Source organism: Echiichthys vipera (assembly GCF_963691815.1).
Source record: "Echiichthys vipera genome assembly, chromosome: 10".
NCBI lineage: Eukaryota > Metazoa > Chordata > Actinopteri > Perciformes > Trachinidae > Echiichthys > Echiichthys vipera.
Genome location: NC_139835.1, coordinates 16,054,908 through 16,078,103, shown reverse-complemented (window position 1 = coordinate 16,078,103; position 23,196 = coordinate 16,054,908). Strand labels below are relative to the sequence as shown.

Here is a 23,196-nt window from a genome sequence, read left to right as displayed (position 1 = left end):
ATTATTGTATTGGTCCTCACTGAGTACTCATGTTTCCAACGATGCACAAATGCTTTGATATTTACAGTTACATTAGAAATACACGTGGTGACATGAATTGTTTTACAGTAATGAGTCGCAATAAAACATTTTTCATCTTTGTCACTCCAGAATAACTGTCCTCATGCTTATGTCTGTCCTGTTAAAGAAATGATACTGTTCCTTTGTTTATAGTAATGCACAATAGGGCTGATAGCACTTTTAAAATGTCAAAAAACCTTAAATCTCTGCCAACAAGATGTGTCTGGTTGTCTTGAATCCCTAACTGACATATGCCTCTACTTTACTGAGAAGTGCGTCTGCCTCGTCCAGTGCTAACATTGCATTCTCTGGTTTGAACTGTCCATTTGGAATGTGGGGAGATGGATGACTGTTGGGATACTGAGTCTTTTTGGCGTCCACTCCCAACATCTTCAGATTCTCCACAATTTGAGGCAGAACTCTCAGTTGGCGGTTATAGAGGGAAACCTGTGCAGCAAGGGCTGAAATGGAGCTGTTGGTGGGATGTTGACCATCTCTTTTATACTTTGCAGCAATGAGAGACTTTTCCACTGCTTGATGGATTTTGAACAGACACCACTCTGTACTGGCCCCACCAACGTCTTTGTGAGCTGCGTTGAGATCACAGCGAGCTTGTCTAAACCAGCGCTGGGCCTCCGCTCTGTCTGGCCTCGGGACATTTTCATTGTGGGTCCAAAAATTGTAGTAATTGTTGCTTCTGGAGAAACTCTCTCTGCCACTTCTGTGATACCTAGCCTCCTGATTCCATTGCTGATAAAAGTTTCTGAAATTTGTGTTTCTGCTGTGATAGGACGAACCATGGGACGAGCCTGCGGTTGTGCCTTTACTTTTTCTTTTACCTTTGCTGAGCTCATCAATTTGATTCAGCAAGTATTTGAATGCCTCAGTGGCAAGAAGTGGGCAGTCAGGGTTTTTATCAGGATGCCATCTGAGGTACAGACGTTTGATGGCTTTTTGCTTCTCCTCCGCAGAAAGAGTCCAGATCTCTGCCAAACGTTGATCAATTTCCCTTTTAGCTTCGTCAATGGAAGATGGTAAAGATCTTGTTGATGAGGAACTTGATGGTTGGGAAGAATGTGGCACTGCTCCTGGTAGTGGAACCAGCGCCATGAGGGAAGCTTCGGCAGATGTCCAAGTCTTCCCTTCAGGTGCTGGCTTTTTCTGTCTCTTAAATTGATACAGGTCAAGACAACTGACTTCAATTGGCTCATCTTCTCCAATTTCTATTTTGTATCTCTGTGAATATGGTCCAGAGTCCAGCCTCGGCAGTTCTTCAACAATCACTGCATAGATATACTTGTCATTAGTGCTGTAGCCAACATATTCCCCCTCTTCAAAGTTATTGAGGATGTTCATGTCTAAAGCATCATGCCATTTCTTTGGAATTTCGGTTCCAGGGGCTGGTGGATTGAGGAGAAGGCTTTCAGTTTCAGCACTGTCGTGGATCCCACACTCAGCCAGAGTTTTCAGAACATCTTCCAGACTGTCACATGTAAGAAGATGTCCGAGGACTAGGAGGTGATTTGATAGCAGTATGTTCCCTAAAAGAGCATTCATCTCCTTTGCCAATGTCATATTGACACCACTTATCACCTTGGGAATGATGTCATTGTTGTGTTTCAAGTAAAAGATACAACCCTGTTGCCCTCGTCTGACAAACACATTGGTTTCAGTGGCAGTTTTGTCTAGTGGCTGTTTAGTCACCCAAAGCTTGGTTTTCAGACTTTTGCAGCACACAATCTGAATGCTGCCAAAAGTCTTGTTGCACATATCAGCTGCTTCGTCTTGTGTTATTTCCCCCTTAGACTGATCTCTGATGAGACAAATGAGTCCATGTCTAAATGCTTGTGAGGACAGATGTTTGTCGAACCACCCACTAAACTCACAGTCAGTCTCAAGCTCGCAGAGCTGCATTTGTTCTTCCACGACTTTCTCCTCGGTGACCTGAGACAGCATTTTGGGCTTAAATGTCTGAGGCAGCAATTGTAGCAACCGATTATGCTCATAAATGTCCGTGTCCAAATGACATTCAGCGAGTGTCTCAAGCAATAGGAACTTATTCCCGAGCGCTTCTTCTAACCTTTTGATCTCAAATACTGTATCATTGTAGTAGAGTGTGCATGACGGGTACAATTTACCATCTACTGCAGGAAGATACAGTGTCTGTACGTTGTCAACAAGGGACATGCATGCTTCTCCTTGAGTTTTGATTAACCTGAAAAACTGCTCAACAGCACGTTTCACAGTTACCTGTTGGTTTGGGTTTAGTTCATCATCACAGTCATCATAAACCGCCGAAAGAACATTACAATACTGCACTGCAGTGGGTTGGTCTTTTACACCCATTTTCTTGAAAAACTCTGCAAACAGGACGTCATGCGGAGAAATGTTGTATAAATACGGTCTGAACTCAAGCTCATGGGGGAGTGAAAAACACGTATCATCAGTCGTCACAAGTTCTTTGTCTTTTTCAACCAGCACAACAGGAAGACCAGCCAGTGGTTGTCCTTCAAACCCGCTTGCTTGCAGGTAGGCATACGCACTTCGAAACGCACTTGCACGGGTTTTGATCAACTTGTCAGTTTTACAGGGCGACTGACAGATATTTCTCATGTTACTGGTTACACAGTGTGATGGTGGTTGTTCGTGTGCTCCTGCATTTTTCATCATTTCCAGGAGGTTATTTGACTTATAAACCTTTAGATGTATAATTGGCATTGAAGACCAGATCAGATCTTGATGCTTTGGGTCACTTTCCATCAAAGATCCTCTGATTTGAACAGCGGTCCTCTCAGCAGCGAATGGTTGGTGATAGTTGCACAGTTCTTCTCGAATCTTCACAGGGAAAATGAACTTGATGTCAGCGATGCTCTCCAGCCACCTTTCCTCTTTGTTTTCGCTTTTACTCACTAAAGTCAAGGCTGCTTTGAAAATTAATGATGACTTCAGTTTCAACTCTTCAAGTTGACCATTCCCTTTTGCTTCCGACTCCAATTGTTGTGCAAAATGTTTTATCTCATCTTTTGACACAACATGCTTCATTCCAAGTTCTATGAGTAATTTTTTTGGTTGTGTCTTTTCTAAATTTTCTTCACACAACTCAGTCCAAAATCTTTTTGGCACAAATCTTTCTTGGGGCAACATTTTCTTGTATAGCTCCACACTCTCATCAAAGTAGTATGATGCAGTCTCCAAACTACCTTGAGAATTGCGAATCATTTTCACTGCCTTCATTGAAGAGAGGATTTTGTCCTTGTACTGAAAATAACTGAACTGAGGTGACAGTAACAGTTTAAGGCAGTGAAGCAGCTGCATCTCTGTGAGTGTGTGTACAACAGGCAGAATGAACCTCATGAAATAGTCCAAATCAGTCAGGGTTTGAATCGTCAATATTTGTGACAGACTGCAGTTCTCCAGATTGCATTGGAGAAAAATAGTGTCTCTGTCAGACAGGTTGAACAAATCTGGAAATGTCTTTAAATATGAGCTGTTGAGGATAAATACCTCTTTGGGTCCATCAATCCTCACTCGGTTACCATGTATTGTCTCAAATAATGGTAAGGATTTGAGCTTTCTCAGGTACTCCTGTTTGTCCTTGGACTTGGATGCTCCAGACTGCAGGAAAACCTGAAGCTCTTTCATCTCATTAATGGAAAGCTGGGAAAACTGAGAGTGGTTAGTGTTGAAGACCTGGTCCAACACAGCGCTGTTATCATTGACATCCATAAGTTCAGGGTGTAGAAGTGAATATACATGTATGCCTACATGCTCAGAGAAGAATGCACTGTCAAGCTTCATAAAACCCAGTTTAAAGAGGATGTTTGATATGTCCCTTTCTGAGGCAAACTGAATCACACTCGGCATGTCTTTCATTGTTTGCAGCAAGTGTTTGTTCTTCAACGTTGGACACACAACAGGTAAAATGCAGCATTCACTGAAGAACTGCCTCACATCCCTTAATGTCAGACCTTGTTCCTTACTGCCAGGTGTTGCAGGTTTTATTTCACCTGTTAAAAACATCCAAAGTACTTTCAACCACTTCAACATTGTCTCGTCTGGGACATGAAGGCCACTGTGTGGATCAACTCCACAGTTCAGGAGAAGCTTCTGAATTAATGGCTTCAGATATTTCACTGCACAGGGGACTGTCAATCTATTGACAAGGCTTAAACTTTGTAGAGCATTAATGTGGTCTTTGTTTGTCTGATGATCTGCAAATTGGTCCTCATAGCCAGAGAACAGAATGTCATATCTTGATATTAGCTTGGGAGATTTGGAGTTAAACACTCTCAAAACTTGATCTCTTGTGAGAAGAAGTGGAAGCCCATTGAGTAAACTGGAATTGTTCTTGGTGATCTTTTTCAAGTCGAAATCTTTTAAACAGAAATTCAAGAGCTTTGAACATCTTGTTTTATCTCTGATCAGAGTGGAAGCTATGTGCAGTGGTAAATCCTCATCTGTTAGGGTTGGGTCATTGAGAGGTTTTTCTCTCAGGAAAGTCTGCAGAGTTGAAGGATTCACATCTTTCACTTCGACGCCAGCGGATTTGAAGCTTTTCCAAACCCTTTGCATGGAACATGGAACCAATTTCATTCCAAGATCTTCCAGAATGGGATTAATCTCATCACTTGCTGAGTATGTCAGGTAAGGTGCCTTAGTTGTTTTAGTTTCTCTGATGTTACACCAGTCAAAAGAGTACTCCTTAACTTCTCGGCCTGCAATCATACGTGTGGAAGTCCTCATTGCTGGAATCACATTAAGGCCTCTTTCTTTGATCGACCTGTATACCTCATGTATCAATCCATGCCAATCTGTTCCAGTATCTTGGGAAATAGTTGGCCAAAAACATAAGTAGCAAGACGCAGGATGGGCCTTCTTTTCTGCAAGGCTACGGCTGATGTAATGAAGGAGATCTGCATACAGTGGAGCAATGACATGCTGTTTCAAAGATTCATTCCATTTAGATTTTAGGCTTTGCCCATCTTCTTTCCAAAGGCCTCTCCTGGCAGAATCCACCTCAAAGTTTGCATTGATGTGCACTGGCAGCCCAGTTTTCCCTGGCAAAGGAAGGGAACAAAATGCTTCTCCATTAAATTGCATAGGGCGGGATGGATTCTTGGGGAGTTTTGAGCTCACAAGCGCTGCTACTGCTGCTTGGGGAAGTTTGCCTGATAGTGATAGTTCTCTGTCACCACTGTTTTTTAATGACCCAAACTGTTCTGCAATGATCCATTTAGTTTGACTTTTATCTGAGGTTGAAATTATGGTTTCATAAATGGCATTGTGTGGTGTGATTGGGGTGTCAGATTGCAGAGCATTTTGTTGAAGTTTTACAAACGCTTCCTTTCTTTCTCTGCATTTCTCTGGTTGAGTTTTTTCAACCTCGTAGATGGTTTTGAGTTTCTTTGAATGTTCATCGATCTCATGAACTTTTATTTTGCAGATGTTTTTCAGAAACAGAATCAGTCCCTCAGGATCTTCAGAGAGTGCAGAGCATAGTTCTTCCATGTCATGGTCAGTGACTCCCTGCTGTGATATTTTAGAGCTGTTTGCCATCGTACCCATCCTTAGAGGTAATCTGAACATGGTGCCCTCTTTTAGAGGAAATTTGTCTGGAAGAAAGGATTCGTAGACATCCATGTACATGTTCTTGAAAGTGTCTGCTAGCTTATAGCCAGTGCCAGCTGGTGGTCTGTCTGAATGACTTTCAATGTATTTCTTATTGGGATCAGAGATGCAGAGTATATCATCTCCAGTGAGGATTGAGGGGCAGTCAGTCAGATGATAAACAGAGTTGAATCCTATGCCGTATTTTCCTGTCTTCCCTGGAGACTTGTGCTTTCCTCCTTCTCCCAGCTGTTGAATGCCAGCCAGGTCAGCACTAGAAAACACCTTGTTGTTGAACACACACAGTGCTGGACCCTGCAGTTGGTTCCATTTCTTCCCAAATGTTTTGGTTTTGCCCTGCTGTCGTCTGTCCCAAACAAAGTGGATTTCTGTTGCCTCTGCATCATCAGCATTTTGGATAAGCTCTTTAAGGATATCCTTCTTTGATGGATAGGCTGAAATGATGTTTTTAATTCGAACAGTTAGTTGTTCCTGCTGTTCAAACTGGAAAGCAAATGGGGAAATGTTTTCAACTACATGGTTTTGCAGGGTATGATGCCTGGTAGTTTTGATTTCAAAGTGTCGAGCCATGACACGCGGGATTTCCTCGTGGCATAATGTGACATCTGAAGCAACTGGCATCCATGGACTGTCATTGTAGAACATCTCATTTGCAGGTTGTAAAACGCCATGTTCGTTGGGTATCGGACAGTCATCATTTGTTTTCTCTTTGGTCTCATATATGCCTTTTAAAATTGTGACACAAATTGATAGGTCACCCTTTGGTAAGGTCTTGTTACCATATCGAGAGTGCAATTCTTGGAGCACAGTTAGAAGCTGACTGGTTGTAAAACATGTTCCAACACCTACACTTTCCCAGAGCCTCCTGAAACCAGTTAAGGCCGGCGGAAGTACATAGAGATAGGGTTTCGCTTCAAATAGCTCATTTTCAGCTACACGGTTCACATTTACAAATCTGCTGCCAACAAGAATGAATGGGAATGACTTTGCCCTCTGTGAAATAAATGTGGAATCCCCAGAATCACTGAGCCACTGATCCAGAAACTTATAGCATTCATATGCTATTTTGTGAAGAATGGATTTGTCAATGGATTGAGATTGCTCACATGCTTCTTGCAGCTGCTGAAGAACTTTCTCAGGTCCAGGACTGTCATGAACGTCCAACATTTGCAGAACTGGATCAGTGTTGTGTATTCTCAGATCCGTATGATCCAGCACGTGTTGTGTCATGTTCACGAGTAGGGAGCATTTGTCACTAAAAATATCAGTGGGCCTTCTAAGTGTTACATTTTTTTCCCTTTTTGTATCCCCAGGGGAAAATGCTGGGAGAAATTCAGTCCTCCTCAGTGTTTCCCAGTGTAGGGAGTCTTCATCATGCATGTGATTCTTCATAAGTTCAAGAAGGCAATTCAAATGTCTACATGCTTTCTTTTTGTCAGTGCTCCAGGTTTTGAGGAGTGAACCTGCTTTCTCTGTGATGTCTTCCATTTCGAGATCATCATTTGCCATTCCTAGTTCCAACAAGCGTTGAATCCTTTTGGGGGAACAAAAGTCATTTTTGTCACCACCAAGCAAGCGTCCTTCTCCTGGTTCAAAAAGACAGGCCACTTTCCCAGAGGGATTCACAAGTTTGTTGATATGCTGGAGGTGTCCGCCTTTTGTGGGGATGCATGGATAGCAGACCAGTAGTTTGTCAATTTCTTTGATATTAAGGTCAATGGCATGCAGCACAAGAGCATTTCTACTTTTAGGGTCCATGGTACCAATGTTGTTAAACACTGCTTCTTGGTAAAACCTTTCCCAGTTCCATGTTCTGTTCTGTAAAACCTTTTCTTGGCCAGACTGTTTGAAGCTGTTTCTTAACCACAGTGGAAGAGGAACAACATGGTTGGGTGCTTTTACATGTTTCTTGCACACCTGCACTGCAAGTGCACTGATGTCTTTATTCTCTTCGATGCCCTCATGTAGAAATATGGCACTGCTCATTGAGCACCAGTGTTCTCCATCGCTAAAGAGCTCTGGGCCAATGGAGTGCTGTGCAATGGCAGAGTACAATGCATCAACCAAAGGCTTAAAAGTTTCACTCACTTTCTCTCTATCAGGCCAAAAGGTGTGATAACAGTAAGCTTCCAGTTTCTTGTTTTCAGACATTTTCTTTAGTGCCAAAAGTGCAGTAACATATGCTGTCACCACAGGATCCTGAAGAAGGGCTTTGTTCCATTCACGTTTCACCCCACTCTCCCAAAGACCTTTTCGGTTGCTTGTCACAGCAAATGTTCCATTTACACTGACTGGAAGACCTGTATGAATGGAAAGAGGAAGGAAGCAAAATGCCTGTCCAGCAAGATCTGTTTGTAATGAGGCCAGTTTTCCAGTTTCTGGATCATTTTGCAAAGGTACAGCAACCCCCCCGATGGGCAAAGAAAATGTGGCTTGCTTGTTTTCTTGAAAGGCCATTTGCAAAGACTGACTCGTCCCGAAGCAGTTGTACAGGAGCCAGGACTGGTCTTCAGTAACACCAGATTGCTGACTAGTTATTTGGACAATGTTGATTGTGCAACAGTCAATGACCTCTTTGCATTTTCCATCAAGTTTCATCAATGATTTCTCAGCCTGCTGCTGCTTGGTTTCATCAGGAATCCTTATAGTGCTCACAGTTGTTTTGGAGACAGTGAGGACAGTCTCTATTTCGTCATCTCTTGGAGGAGTTGAGGCATTGTTTGAGATACTTTCTAGAGATAATGCATTGACGTTCTTCAAAAACAGCAGGTGGGTTTGTGAATTGTTAGTAAAGTGCTGTTGGAAAGCAATGATATTGTTTTTATGGTACACTTTTGCACTTATTTCTGACTTGTCAGCCTCTTCTTGAGTCCGGAAAGGTAGTTTTATCAGAGTGCCTGGATAGGGTTCAGGGAGACTTTGTCTGCTGAAATTACAATCAAAAATGCATTCATATGGTCCAAACTGACCAGGAAACCACTGAAAAAGTCGTTGCTGAGAGAGATCTAGTTTGATTCCAGGATTGGTTTGATGTTTGATGTGCTTTCTGAGATGAGTTACATTTGGATCAAGTATTAGAAGACTGTTGCCACTGAGGATAGAAGGAACATCTGTCACATGATACACAGTATTGAATCCAAGTCCAAACTTTCCAATTTTTTCCACCTTGTTTTCCTTTGAGGCAGAGCCAACTCTGACAATATTTTTCCAATCCTCTGCTGTGAACTGCTCATTGTTAAATGCCCAAAGACAAGGCCCCTGACAAAGGGTCATGTCAGGGTCAATAAGACTTTCAGGAGCGTCTTTGTGCACTCTGAAATCCACCAAGAATTTACAGGCTTCTGCCCCAGCATCCTCTGCATTTTGAATGAGCTCTTTGAAAATGTCACTGTCTTCATCATACTCTTTAAGAATGTTTCTAATCCTTGTTGTTATCGGTTCAGATTGTCCACACTGTTCTATCCCCAATAACTCTGGATCCAGGATGTAGGTACTGAGGAATTGGATGTTAAACCATTCAGCAGCTGCTTTTGGGATTTCCTCATGTAAAACATGAATGTCCTCCTGGCTGTAGTCAAACTCTTTCAATCCATTTTTGCTCACGTCACAGAAGACTGCTGTTGACAGTGGTTTAAGGGTATGTTGTCCACTCTCTATGAGGACTGGCACTGGGATGTCGTCCTGAACTATCTTCTTCTCTTTCCACAGCCAATTAAGTATTTCTATTGAGACTCTAACCTCAGAGGAACTTGCAAATGGCTGTTGCCTTCCTTCAATGGTTTGCTGGACAGAATGAAGAATGCCAACAATTTCTGTATCTGACAGCAATGTTCTCAGGCCAAACTCCTGGAGCAACTTCTTATACGGCAGAAATTCCTTTGGCACCTTCCCAATATAAGAGCTCAGATCAAGATTACATGGGTAGTCTAGAACCAGATTCTGTGGTGATACAAACTTTTTGTGGCTCCACAGCCAGGGTGTGTCCTTTTTTATCACTGTTGAAAATTCAGAGATGTGGTCTTGCATGTGTTTGTAAATGCTGTGCAATTTCTTTTTGAAATCTACATTTGTGTCAGGATCAGCCATTTTCTGTGCTTTTGATTTCAATACTGACAAATCCTCTAACACCTTTTCAGGTGGAGGTAGACGTTTGAGACCAAGTTGGCTGCTAACTTTGTCACTGAACTTTCCCACCAGAGGCATTACATGCCCAACAATGTCCCCATACATGGAATGTCTTATTTCTTCAGGACAGAAGAAACAACATGCCTGAGAATTGTCCCCAGGTTGAGCGCATTGGACCCATTTTAGCATTTTGAGGCGATTAAGCTGCTCATGAGAGAACTTTGAGAGTAGCTCATTTGAGTTCAACATCTTCATGAGCACCTGAGCTCTATTGAGAGCCTCAGTTTGAGAGTCAACATGCAGTTTGTCAATCAATGTGGTGGCGTGCAACAAGTGCTCAGGTGACACATCTACTTCTTTACTGAGCAATCCAAGATCTGTTAGGCTTTGAAGCATCTGAGATGTGTGAGTGTATACAGGTGGAGGGAAGAAATCAGACTCAAAAATGACTTTAAAGGTTTCAATTCTTGGATCCAAAAAGCTTGAGGTCTTTTTCAGCTCTCCTTTAACTTCAATGAAGCTCAATTGTTTACATCTGCGTTTCAAGGTCTGATTTTGAGAGAAAAGAATATCACCATGCTGTAAAATCCAAGTCATGATTTTCTCAGTGTCTTCTTTTCTGCAAGCTTTGCTCTCAATACAGTCAATCAGGAGATTGGCTGCTTCTGCTGTGTCCAAGAGATTCACTTTGAGTAGCTGTAACAGTCTTCGATCAGCCTCAGTTGCACACTGCACAACCGAATCAGGCATGGGGAACTCTGGGGGTACTGTTAGACCAGAAATTAGAAGCACAGCCTGCTTCGATTGAGCTTCAACACAGGATCCTTTCATTGTTTGAAACACAGGCAACATTGCGAGTAAATCTTTCTCAGTGTCTGAGATGGAATCTAGACGAGAGAGATAATCTTTCAGTTCTTCTCGTGCTTTGTAGGAGACAGTCTTGAGTTTTCTAATGAGATTCTGAGAATCTAAATTCACCAAGACTTTCATGACACTCCCTGGAGATGGGCACAGCACATAAGAGTCTAGGTCTTCATGCTTGAGCCACTCGTTTCCTCTCACTGCTGTTCCACCGACTTTGTTCACCAACTGAGTTATTTGTTTGGGTAGGTTCATCCGCTTGCTTTTCTGAAAAATTAGGGTTGTGTTCTGCTCTAGTCTTGCTAGTGATACAGGCTGACCGACAGACAGGGGACTGACTGGTATCAATGGCATTCCAGTGAAGCTACTTAACTCTTTGAAGTGAGTGTTGAGAAATTTCCAGAATTCTTGGAGCCACTCTAAAGGTGGATGTTTGCTGCTGCTGATGTCCCAGGTAACAAGCCCTGGACTCATCTGCTTCCAGTCCTGTGGCATATACCTCCTTGTATATTCAGCCACCTGGTGTGCGTCAATGTTGATGACCTTGAATAAATCTGAAAAATAGATTTAAAAGTGAGAGGGAGATAAATGTGGTGTGAAAACATGCAGATGGCAGATGTAAATACTTCTCTTTTAAATCAGTAATCTATAAGTTGATATTCCTACTTTTTCTGGCCAGTTCTTTCAGGTGGGCAAGGCAGGCTGGACTGAGATCATCTGGGATGAAGAGGTGTTTGCAGTATGGTAGCAAGACTCTGCAAAAAAAGGACATTTTCACAAACAAAAAAAAACAAACAAAACACAAACTAGCCTAAACAAAAATAAAATAATAATAATTGTCAAATAATAGGCCTATACTGAAGTGTGAGCTCAACAGTACTAACGATCATGATTGTATTTGGGGAACTGGCAACATGTTAACTTAGTATGGATGCAATTGCTTTAAATTACAGTACATAATTATAACTTAATCTATGTATTATAGAATGTTAAATATGAATAATGCCAAACATTAAAAACCTGCCTTGGGAATTCATTGCTGTCAATTAAAGCAGCGTCCTCCTCTCTGTCTGTGAAAGATCTGAAGGAGCCATCATTAAGTGGAAGCAGCTGGAGATCCCTGAGTTCTCTGTATTGTCCATCGCTCAAAACGTACTCCAAAAGATGGAGTTTGTCCTCTTTAGAGATGACGTGCATGCCAATCCTGCGGAGAATGTCCCTTAGTAAAGTTGGAGTCACATGTTTTAGGGTGCTGAGGTGTGGATAGGTCTCATTTATAGCTCTTGCAACACTAATTGGTAAAGTGACAAGGTTTTCTCCACAGGAAACCAAAGTCCTTTTAATGGCGCCCAAAATGTCAGGACATGTTGGACCATTGCAGGGGAACAGAGCTTCTTCTAAAGTGATGAACTCTCTTTCATTTCTGGCAAGAGAGAGGACAGGAACATTATTTCTGAATAAGTGTTGAAGAACATCCAGAGCTACGTCATTCCATCTCTCTTTGTGCTTTATCTGGGCGATATCTGGCCACAGATTGTACGCTGAAGAGACAGGCAGAATAGATTGCTGGGCAAGTCGGACAGCATGTTGAATGATCATGAGGTATGCCTGTGGGAGCACCTCCTTCATCAGCAATTCATTCCACACAGCATGTTCATCATGTTTCTGGTCTTCCTCTTGCCACTTGATGTGTCTTCTGTTGTCTGTGAGGCCAAAGCACGCATTGACATAAACTGGGAATCCTGTCTTGTTGGATTCATTGTTCGGGAGGGGGAGAAAGCAGCTCAGTCTACTCTCACTACAGTCTCTCTTCTCACCACAAGGGAACGCCAAGTCAACTTGGGGGAAAAAGCTCAACTTTTTTGAGAGTGAATCAAGATTTTCCTCATTGCCTTCTTTCATGGTACATGTTGTCAAAAGCCATTTTGTTTCCCTGCGGTTGTCTGAGTTGAGGGTTATCAATTTGAACCGTGTTGAACCCTCAACGATTGACTTGTCTTCTGACTCCAGAACAACATCTGTGGGGACTGAGGATTTCACTTCAAGTCTGGTGTTAACAGTGCCGTGTGCATCGATATGTATCAAGGACACAGAGGTCACATTTTTCAGGAACAGAAGGCTTAAGTCTGCATCTGCAATGAAGCTGTCAAAAAGCTCAACCACCTTGTCAGAGTCATATAGATTATCTGAAATATCAGATGCCTTTTTCCGCAGGGGGAACCTGAAAATTGTCCCGTCAAAGTGCTGATCCTCCATGATGACTCTTGACCATTCTTGCCTGCTTACAAGCGAAACTATATCTCGAAATGGTTGGAATTGATCATGCATAGTCGTTAGAGCTTCTTGGTGTTCTTCATCCTCCAAAGACCACAGAAAACCTCCTTTTCCTTCTCCAAATATTTTTTCTTGTGGGTCCATGAAGCCAAGGTGCTCTGAACTGAATATACTTGGCACATCTGTGAATAAATGGAAACAAATATTGTCCTGTAAGTTTACTATGCATGTTTTTAAAAAACTAAAACTTAAACTATTAGGTATATGTGTGTATCTGTACGGTGCTTCACCTGTTATGTGGTAAACAGAGTTAAAGCCGATTCCAAACCTCCCGACTTTGTTTGGGTCATTGCGCTTGACACTCCTCCCTGCCATCTGAATTCCTTTCCAGTCATCATCAATGAACGCTGCATTGTTGTAGGCGTAGAGAGCAGGACCTTTGCAAAGACAAAAAAAAATAGTTCAGAAGTGCTTATGAAATTAAGTTAATGCATGATTTTGTTTTTTATAAATTATTTCCGGTCTCTCTAAATATATTTAGAATTCTGCCCCAGCTTACATTAATCGTGGTGGATATGCTAAGTATACAATATGTTATGTATAAGAGGCTGAGGTTGTAAACATATAATAAGCACACAAGGCAATTTCTGCCAGAAGGTCTCAACACTGTACACTGTTGACTAAAACAGGTACAGTTAAAGCTCCTTTAGAAATAATATAGTAATGTTAGGGTCTTTTCTCTAATATGGTGACCCAAGTCTACTGTAAATGAAACCAATGTATTGAAGAGACTGCCTTACGTCTGATGATTAAATCATTGAGTGTTCATAAGTTTGTGGTAGTAAAAAAAACAGTACACACAAATCCTCTTTGCCCAACGACGGTGCATTAGGGGAGAAACTTCGAATGAAAACAATCACAAGATACAAACTCCAAAAGGGACCAGAGCTGATGTTTGAGTATTGGACCTTATTGCTGGAACGCTAACAAACTGTCATCAGACTGCTGATCGCGTTAATAACCACCCTAGAGCATGGCTACTCCCTGAACATCCTGCATACCTTGGTATTCTCCCATTTCATGAGTCCAAAGGCTCTCAGTGCCATAGCGTCTCTCATCATGGATGAACACCACTTCTGTGGCTTGAGCATCATCTGCATTTTGAATCAGCTCCTGTTGACAAATAAAAACAATAACCATTAACAGAACTGTGCAGACCAAAACTAACACTCAAGGACTGCCATTTTCCTCTGCCCTTTTTCCACTGTGCCAAGCCCTTGCGCAGCCTTAGTAAACCTATGCAGGTGCTTTCACTTACAACATACCCCTTTATCATTACTATTAGTACGTAGTGTTTGGTGACACCACCTAGTTAACACTAGACTGAAGGCCTACTCAGCCAGAGTAATTAAAAACATATGTGAGCATGTAGAGCCTTAAAAACGTGAAATTACAGTAAGGAATTGATACACAGTCAATATACATGGAGCTATCATTTTATTCAGTACACCAACGTAGGTGAAATCTAATGAGGTCCTATTTAATGACTCCGCAATAAGTGTGATTTATAATGTTCAGTTCATTCAAACCCATGCTTAGGGGAGCATGCCTTGCGCCATATTACGTAAAGTACCAAAAAGTAAAATTTGTACAATTTTCTTTAGTAAGCTCCATTGATGGAGTAGGTACATAATTTGTAATTTGTAATGTTTTCTGTTAACCAAGAAAAAACACAGAGCTCAGTGTTACAGAAAAAGACTTCAATTGTTTGCTTTCACGGGAAGGATGCCTTCTTTAAAACTCTACAGGCTTGCCACAAAGCTCATATCTACAAATAAGAAAAATAAATAAATAAATATATATATATTTATACCAGATCTAACTAAGTGCAAAAGAATATTTAAATATTCATAATAATAGTAATTATATGTGTTACTAACTTTACTACTGAAGACACCAAACAAATTAAAAAGTAAACAAATGCCGAATTCCTCAGTGTCAATATAAGATTTTTCTTGTTGAGCAGCCTGTAAGTCTTAAGCAGTCGGAGACAACATTACATGTAGTTATTTTACTCCAACATTAAGGACTACTTAGCCAACCTGTCAACCCAAATGATATGTTTATTGCAGAAGATGCAGAAACATTAAAAAGAAAGGGTCAAATAAAACTTACGTAAAAGTGATATTATATTTTTTCCAAAATGTCTGTAAATCAAATAAAATCACCTTTTTCTTTAGGAGTCAAAATAAATTTAAGTAGAATCAACATGATTAGTAATCGAATACAAAAAAGCTTCCAAAATAGTGTGTATAAGCAAGCAGCAATCTAAAGAAAAATGCAATGTATCGGTTAGAAGATATTAAATGTCTTCTCATGTCATCTCGTCTCTTCTCTCATCCTTCACTCTCTCACTGCTATAAATAGAGAGCGGTTTGTCTGTCCATGTGTGTCTGTTTGTGCGTCCTTGCAGGTCTCAAAAACTTGGTGGGTGTATTACTGGGATGTACCGTATTAATAGAGACCCAATGACAAGTCATAAGTATGTATGACTATTTGCTATTTTTGCTTTGCTATTTTTGCTATTATTTTGCTTTGCTTTTGTTACTTTATTTTAAAAAGTATAACATCCATCCTCAACTGCTTGTCCCTATCGGGGTTGCGGGAGGTTGCGGGAGGGCTGGAGCTGATCCCAGCTGACATCGGGCGTGAGGCGGGGTACACCCTGGGCAGGACGCCAGTCTATTACAGGGCACATAGAGACGAACAGAGACAGACAACCATTCACACTCACATTCACACCTACGGGCACTTTAGAGTCATCAAGTAACCTAACACGTGCATGTCTTTGGACTGTGGGATGAAGCCGGAGAACCCGGAGAAAACCTACGCAGAAGGGTCCCAGCCAGGATTCAAACCAGGAACCCTCTTGCTGTGAAGCGACAGTGCTAACCACCACATCACCGTGCTGCCCTAAAGTATAACATTCGTCTGGAAATACTTCTTCCACCAGGGGCTAAGGCGAGAGTTCCCTGTCGGGGTAGCTTCCTAAGTTTCCATTTACAAGGATCAGGGACAAGAAAATTCCGCCTGTGTTCGCTCTACACAGCCTTCTCCATTAAAGTGAATGTCTTTATTGAAGGGAATGACGAGGGATCACAGACCACATTGTATACATGGAGCTACAATATTGTTGTGAAAGTAGCTGAATATACAGTTTGTGTATGTTTGTGTCCATAAGCTGCCCTGAAGTTTTGTATGTTGAGTTTCACTATTTTACTCAACAACAAAAAAAGAAGTTAAGTGACATGTTATACCATATTATTACAGCTTCTAGACCAGAGCCATTATTGAACTTGACAAAACAGTTATAGAGGCTTATTTCTAGTTAAAACCAATATTCCACAGAGCATAATACCCACCTTCAAAATTTGTCCACCGTCCGGATATCGACGTAGGATGTCTTGCAAGTAGTCAATGAAAGGCGGTGCTGTTGCCCCGAAGGCCGTTCTAAACAAAGCAGGATTAAAGACTGAAATCAACACAGGATGTGGCTGCTCCAGGACTTTAAAAAAATGATATGACGTGTTGTTATTGTGTATAATCAGTCATGCAAATAAGCTCTTATTTCTACACATACACAGCACTTGCCCTGACTAAACCAGAATCGTATAAATACAACCTCTATCTTAGACTCATTATAAGTTATACTAAGGATTTAAATGCATAATCCATAAGTATGCATATATTTGTATATGCAACAGAATTGTTGAACTTCTATTCATCAAACCTACCCTGCAGGATGGACTTGTCAATTAAATACTAAGTTTGTAACACAGATGGTTGCTATGACAACATGATCTCTCAGAGTGATATATATCCATCTGTTTGATAGGCTACAACAATAATGCTGTGTACAACATGATGGTGCTTAGGAAGGTCAAAGATCTGGAACCAGCATTTACAGATTATTTTAACTTTTTTTTTTCCATATAAAAAGGTAAAGTTTTAGCATAGGCCCTATGCCAAAACCTCCCTAAATGGAAACGTATGAAGTATAGGTGTGTAGAGGTGCAACTCACCGAGGTTTTTTCTTTGTCTTCGAACTCATCCTCCCTGGCTTGTATGCTGTAAGAGAGTCAGAGTACAGTGCATTACATTGCAGAACAAACTTCTCTTTTAATACACCAGTGTTGGCCACATCCTGCTGCCACACAGCTGATCAGTTTCTGTGAACTGTTTAAGTGTACACTTACACTAGGAAAAACAAGTAGGCAATATCATAAAGAATAACCTTATTCATGTCCTGTATTAAATGTGCATGTGTGGCAATTGAACATATACAATTGAAGATCACCACTTTCATTGAATTTTGAGTGGTTTGGTCAACTTTGTAACACCATAGGAAATGAATGGGTGACCCTAGAATGTGTTCATCCATCAGATAGTACGTACAGTACGTACGCACGCACACACGCACGCACGCACACGCACGCATGCACGCACGCACGCACGCACGCACGCACACACACACACACACACACTTTTACTGTGCTTATGTGCCTATCCACCTTACGTGAATCACACTTTCCAATACAAAATACTATCTGATCAGACATGTTCAGAACACAGAATATCAGCTTCTACGATGCTACAGAGTCCCCACTTGCCGGCTGAACCGCTTTAGGAATAATCTTTGCCCACCTCAATCAGGATCCCAAATGCCTCCAGGGCCAAACAAATTGTGCAATATTTCTACTGACCATGACCCATGGTGTAATACAGCGAGTAGGGAGGGACGGTGTGTGGCCCATGGCCTATATATATGCATTGTCTGTTTTTGTATTATTTATTTTAAGTAAAGCAGCTTTATGTGACAGCATTGGAGTCCAAGACAAATGTGTATCGTATCTTATCTTAAAATGTATCATATCTTCTCACAGACCCCCTATTTGGGATACAATTTACAATTTCTGTGTCTATTCTACCGATATTAACTGCAGTTATTAATGTATACCAGTAGTCTTAGACATTGTTTACAGCTTAAAAGGTAGTTAAATATTATTTGGTGATGGTCAATGGTTTTTGCGTTAATGTAAAAATAGGCTGGTCGGGAGCACCAAAGTAAGGGGGGAGAAACGCACAAGACACAAAGGTTAAACATGAACTGTGACTGTAGTGGCATGTATCTATTCATGTATATTAACTTTGAGGCCTGATGTATTAATATTTAGTGTAGGTAACTTTTTAACTCTGTTTGATGCATATTTGTTGGATTATGTGTACAAACCCCTCTCTGTAATCAGTATAATGATATCTACCCATTAGGGATTGTTCTGTCTACCATATAAAAGGGATGTGTTTTAGTTGTGAGGGGGCTCTCTTTAGGGAGCTCCTGTACCCGCAGATGAGTGAAATATTATGTAAAGCATTGTTGCTTAAAACCATGGTTATTTAAGTGTTTTTGTTTGGGTTATAATAACCTTAGTCTTTGTATAAAAAGTTTATTTTATTTTATTTTTTTCCTTTTCTTTACATGTTTTCATAATTTTTGCACAGATGTCCAAATACACCTGGTGGTGGAGAAATGAATCGCATCATGATCTAATTTTTGCCTCACAACTGCCTTTTGTGCACATCCTTAAGACCATCGACACACTACCCTTTAACAATATGACTTCAAAGTTTACTCAGATGAATTTATGTACCCAAATCCGCCCTGATTTATAGTCTTCTATCACACAGACGACAAGTAGCCTAATCTTTTCTTACCCATCTCAATCCATGTGTCATGATAATTAGTTCAACTGAACACAATGCACACATTTCCCTGACACAGACCTGGATTAAACTGGGTAAAGTTTATCTTTAACATTATTCATACCAGTAAAATATGCAAAAACAAATAAGACCGGTTTACAGAGCTTCCTGGAAAACCCTGAGGGGGGAGTGAGGTAATTGTGCAGTCACACAACAGTATAATAGAAACTACAACCAAGTGCATAGTAACATAGACAGAACAATGATTTACTGTGCGTTTTTAGGCTTAACTTAGGTGTTCTACATCCAGTCTTACTCTCAATTTTCAATCGTCAATCAGAAACAAGACAGAACTGTGAAATTCACTATGCTATTTGATGATTTGTGACAAATCCCCCCCAATAATAAATAAAGATAAATGTTGTGTGTTGTGTTTAAAAATCTATTTACTCTATATTTTGTGACTAGCATTATTTGTACAAACAATTGATGACTGTTAACAAGTAGAACACAAGTAGGCCTAAAAGTTACCTATAAATAAAAAAATATATATCCTAATAGTTCAAGAAGTTTGAGTATAATGACACCAAGAAGCATCAGTATTACTGATAATAATGAACACATCAAAACTCAACGGAACAAAACACAAAGCACTACGGCCAACCAGTCACTACAGCAGGGCACAGTATATTCTGCAGTAAGAAAAGTTTTTTTGCGTTGAGCCGCCACGCTTGGTTGGCGATGACAAGAACCACACGCATTCCGGTATCTTGGTTAAAATTAATTCAAGTGATCGATCATCCTCATGCATTAATCCTACAATATCATCATTTATGCATGATTCATGGAGGTACGGAAAAATAGAAATACATAGCAAAATAGCATATTGTCAACTGTACAAATAAATACATTACAGAGAGGCTCAATAGTTTAAAAGAAATACAAAATCAACATTTAATGAGTTATATACACAGGATCAAATAACCTAACCCTAAAAAGCAGCAGGCCTACCTCAGTCATATTTGTAAAGAGTCGCCTCAAGTCCGCTGTTTCCAAGTTTGCCAAAGAAACTGATGTTACAGCAGTAGTGCTGTTTATAAAGGCTGCCGATGTCCAACCCATCTCCTCAGCGCGTCCTTTCCAGGCACACACACACACACACACACACACACACACACACACACACACACACACACACACACACACACACACACACACACACACACACACACACACACACACACACACACACACACACACACACACACACACACACACACACACACACACACACACACACACACACACACACACACACACACACACACACACACACACACACACACTGTTTCTTTCGTTTTCCACCGAAGTGCCAGTTTTGCTGAAACGAAACTTAGATCGGAAAAATCTAATCACGGGTCGGCTCTTCTTGGATGAAACGAAACTCTTCTGAGTTACGAGTTATGTTGGTGTTAAAGTATTTGCCCGTTATACTCCCACATTATTACAACCAACAATCAAATCTACGCACCTAAATGCACTACAGGCCACCGTATCATTGGGATTTATGCACACACGGGTTTGATGTTGGATAACTAAAGCAGTGCTTTGTCAGAGGTGATTTAGTTTTGGTGTGTAAGGACTGTGTCTTTATAAGACAGTTATTCCGCCACTCGCTAGATGATGCTGCAGCCTGTGTCAACAGTATCAAAAACGGGCAGCTTCTTGCAGGAAAACCCTGCAGGCTCACGGTGTGGGAGGAAAACACAGGACATGAAGTGCGACCTCCCACCATCCCCAGTTACACGTCCGTGTCTTTATCATGCTTAACTGCGCTTACGAGAGAATTACGTTAAGAACGTTTTCGGAAGCATGAAAACGGTATGTAAAGTCTTTTGCTTGTGTGCTCTTCCTCGCATCGGATAACGCCATTGTTCAGGGCGAAGCACGGCCTACTACTGTACAATACAGCTGATCGGTTGCCAAGAAAGCGAATGTGTTTCTGTTTCGTTTTTTGAGATTTGCATGTTGATTATCGTCCTCCTGTTTGGCCAGCTCAGCTTTGGTGTTATCGTGCACTGATGTACAGTATGGCGTCAGCAGCGATACACTGCCCGTAATATAAAGATAAATCCCCGTGATTTAGTTGCGCATTATACAAATCAGTATGAGTACTATCAGCTGTAATAAAACGTCTACCCTCAGCTACACTACTGTAAAGTATAACTTCATGTGTTTATCACTTTTCAGATGTCCCTCTGATGTGTCAAAGAATGAAAGCCCCTCCCCCACTCTGGTTGTAGACTGCACCATGTTGGATAAAACCAGTGATAAAGACCAAAAGGCTGGGCGCTGCTCAGACTGCGGATGTGTCCTCCCACAGCCTGACTCTGATTCAAACATAGCTCCAGCCCCTCCCAAACAGAAAGGTGTGCAAAAAGCAGCCAGTCCTTCTAAATGTCCATCCTGCCAGACAGCCAGGAGCCTTCCAAACGGGCGTCAACACCGCCGCATCCGCCTGGACCCTCATAGCTGCAGCCTGTGCTCCAAAACCTTCATCTCCTCCGCCCACCTGTCCCTTCACCTGGTCTCTCACAACAAGGAGAGGAAGTTCAGATGTAGCACCTGTGGCAAGTACTTCCACCAGTCCTCCCACCTGGTGGCACACAAGATAATCCACAGCGGGGACAGGCCGTTTAAATGCCCGGACTGTGGTAAGGCCTTTGTCCGCGCCTCTCATCTGAAGACCCACCAGCGGCTCCACACAGGAGAGAAGCCCTTCAAGTGCACCTACTGTGACAAGTCGTTCACGCAGAAGGCTGGGCTCCTGGCACATGTTCGAATTCACACGGGGGAGCGGCCCTACAAGTGTGAGCAGTGTGGTGAGGGTTTTCGCTCTATGTCACACCTGCTTTCTCACAAGGCTGAGGAGTCATGTGGGCAGCCTAAACCAGTGTCAGCACAGCCCAAACCAGTGTCAGCACAGCCTAAACCAGTGTCAGCACAGCCCAAACCAGTGTCTGCTCAGTCCAAACCAGTGTCAGCACCGGCACTTACCCAGACCCAGAGTAGCCCTGAGGATCTGAAGTGTGGCGTCTGCTGCCGCACCTTTGTGCGTTCATCATACATCAGACTGCACATACGCCTTAACAAAGGCCAGCGGCCGTATCACTGCAAAGTGTGCAACAAGACCTTTGTCAAGCTGGACACGTTTGTGAACCACTGCGATAAACACTTAAGGCAGAAAAGGGATAAAAGTGTATTAAAGGTAAAGGAGGCTAAAGACAAAGTTGTTAAAGCTCCCCTGTTTGTCCCACTCTCCAGACCTCTATCTCCTGAATCCTTACCCACCCAACCTTTATCCTCAGAGGTCAACACACGCTCTAGAGCAAAAACAAAGAGTAAAACAGAGCCCTGACCCAGAGGAGAGCATTCACAGAGACGTAATAATAAATGCAGGACAGAGGTGTCATGTTGATTAAACTTTTAAAAAATAAATCCCAAACAAACACAATTACTGAAAAGTTACACGTTTACAAATGATCATAGATGAGGGGCAGAGAGCAAAATGGTTATTTATAGAAACATAAGTTTACTAATTGTAGTTATTTTGTGTAAAATAAGTTATTTTATTTGGAATGGTTCATTGTTTTTTTCAGTACCACAATGTTGTCAATACTGATTTTTGCTCATGAGGCTATTCATTGGTATACATGTTCAGTCCGATCTTTGAATGAAGTATATCTCTAACCATTTTAATTTATGTCCATGTTGTTTTCTTAAACCCATACAAACCTATTTTCATGCAAAGTACTTGAACAAAACTACAAACAATGTATATCAAATGCCTAACACAATATGGACTTAGAGTATAAACAAAAATAAAAGCATAATATGCAGGAGTGAAACATTTCCTTTGATGCACCTTGAGACCGCAAACGTTGGTCGTACACAGTTTGTTGTTTCAGTCATCAGTCATTGTCTTCTAAGTGTCTTTTTCCATCTAGCCCATTGAGTTATAGTAATCCTCTACAATTCAATCTTGGCATGTAACTTCTTCTTAGTAAATCTGCTATTATAACATTATTCATACTGTGCTGGATCACCTGGTCTCAAAGTAATCAGGCTGGAGCGTCTCACTTCATTCCAGGTCAGGAGCAGCTCCCAGCTGATACCTCATTGTCTGTCAACTCAACAGAAGATGCATCACTGTTCTCCAGTGAATCTCCACCGCTCACTGAGAATTTGTCACCTCCACATGGGGAAACTCTTTCTCCCAACCTATGGGCAGAGAGAAAAAAACAAGTGAACAACTCTTAAGGACATCCTTTACCCGTCTAAGGTGAAGTTGGGACTCTTGGGAGGCTAGTTTATGTAACAGAATCACATTGCACGAGAGTCACAAATGTAACCACAATGCTGTAAAAGATAATGAAACTATCACTAGTACATGAATCAGATAAAGAGAGTACAAAGTGAAGATTAAAT

General features: G+C 41.4%; 2 protein-coding genes across 2 annotated transcripts; one reads left to right on the top strand and one right to left on the bottom strand.

Moving 5' to 3' along the window:
• Positions 1-238: 238 nt before the first annotated feature.
• On the bottom strand, positions 239-23,178 carry sacs2 (sacsin molecular chaperone 2). Its single transcript, XM_083922126.1, has 8 exons — positions 22,815-23,178; positions 17,031-17,076; positions 16,371-16,458; positions 14,010-14,121; positions 13,239-13,385; positions 11,699-13,130; positions 11,341-11,429; positions 239-11,228 (listed from the first exon to the last, which is right to left on the bottom strand). The coding sequence occupies exons 2-8, from the start codon at positions 17,057-17,059 to the stop codon at positions 301-303; spliced, it is 12,825 nt and encodes a 4,274-aa protein (XP_083778252.1). The 5' UTR covers positions 17,060-17,076; positions 22,815-23,178; the 3' UTR covers positions 239-300.
• On the top strand, positions 20,452-22,818 carry LOC310953178 (uncharacterized protein). Its single transcript, XM_083922134.1, has 2 exons — positions 20,452-20,589; positions 20,959-22,818. Exon 2 carries the CDS (start codon positions 21,020-21,022, stop codon positions 22,124-22,126), a length of 1,107 nt encoding a protein of 368 aa, XP_083778260.1. The 5' UTR covers positions 20,452-20,589; positions 20,959-21,019; the 3' UTR covers positions 22,127-22,818.
• Positions 23,179-23,196: the final 18 nt, after the last annotated feature.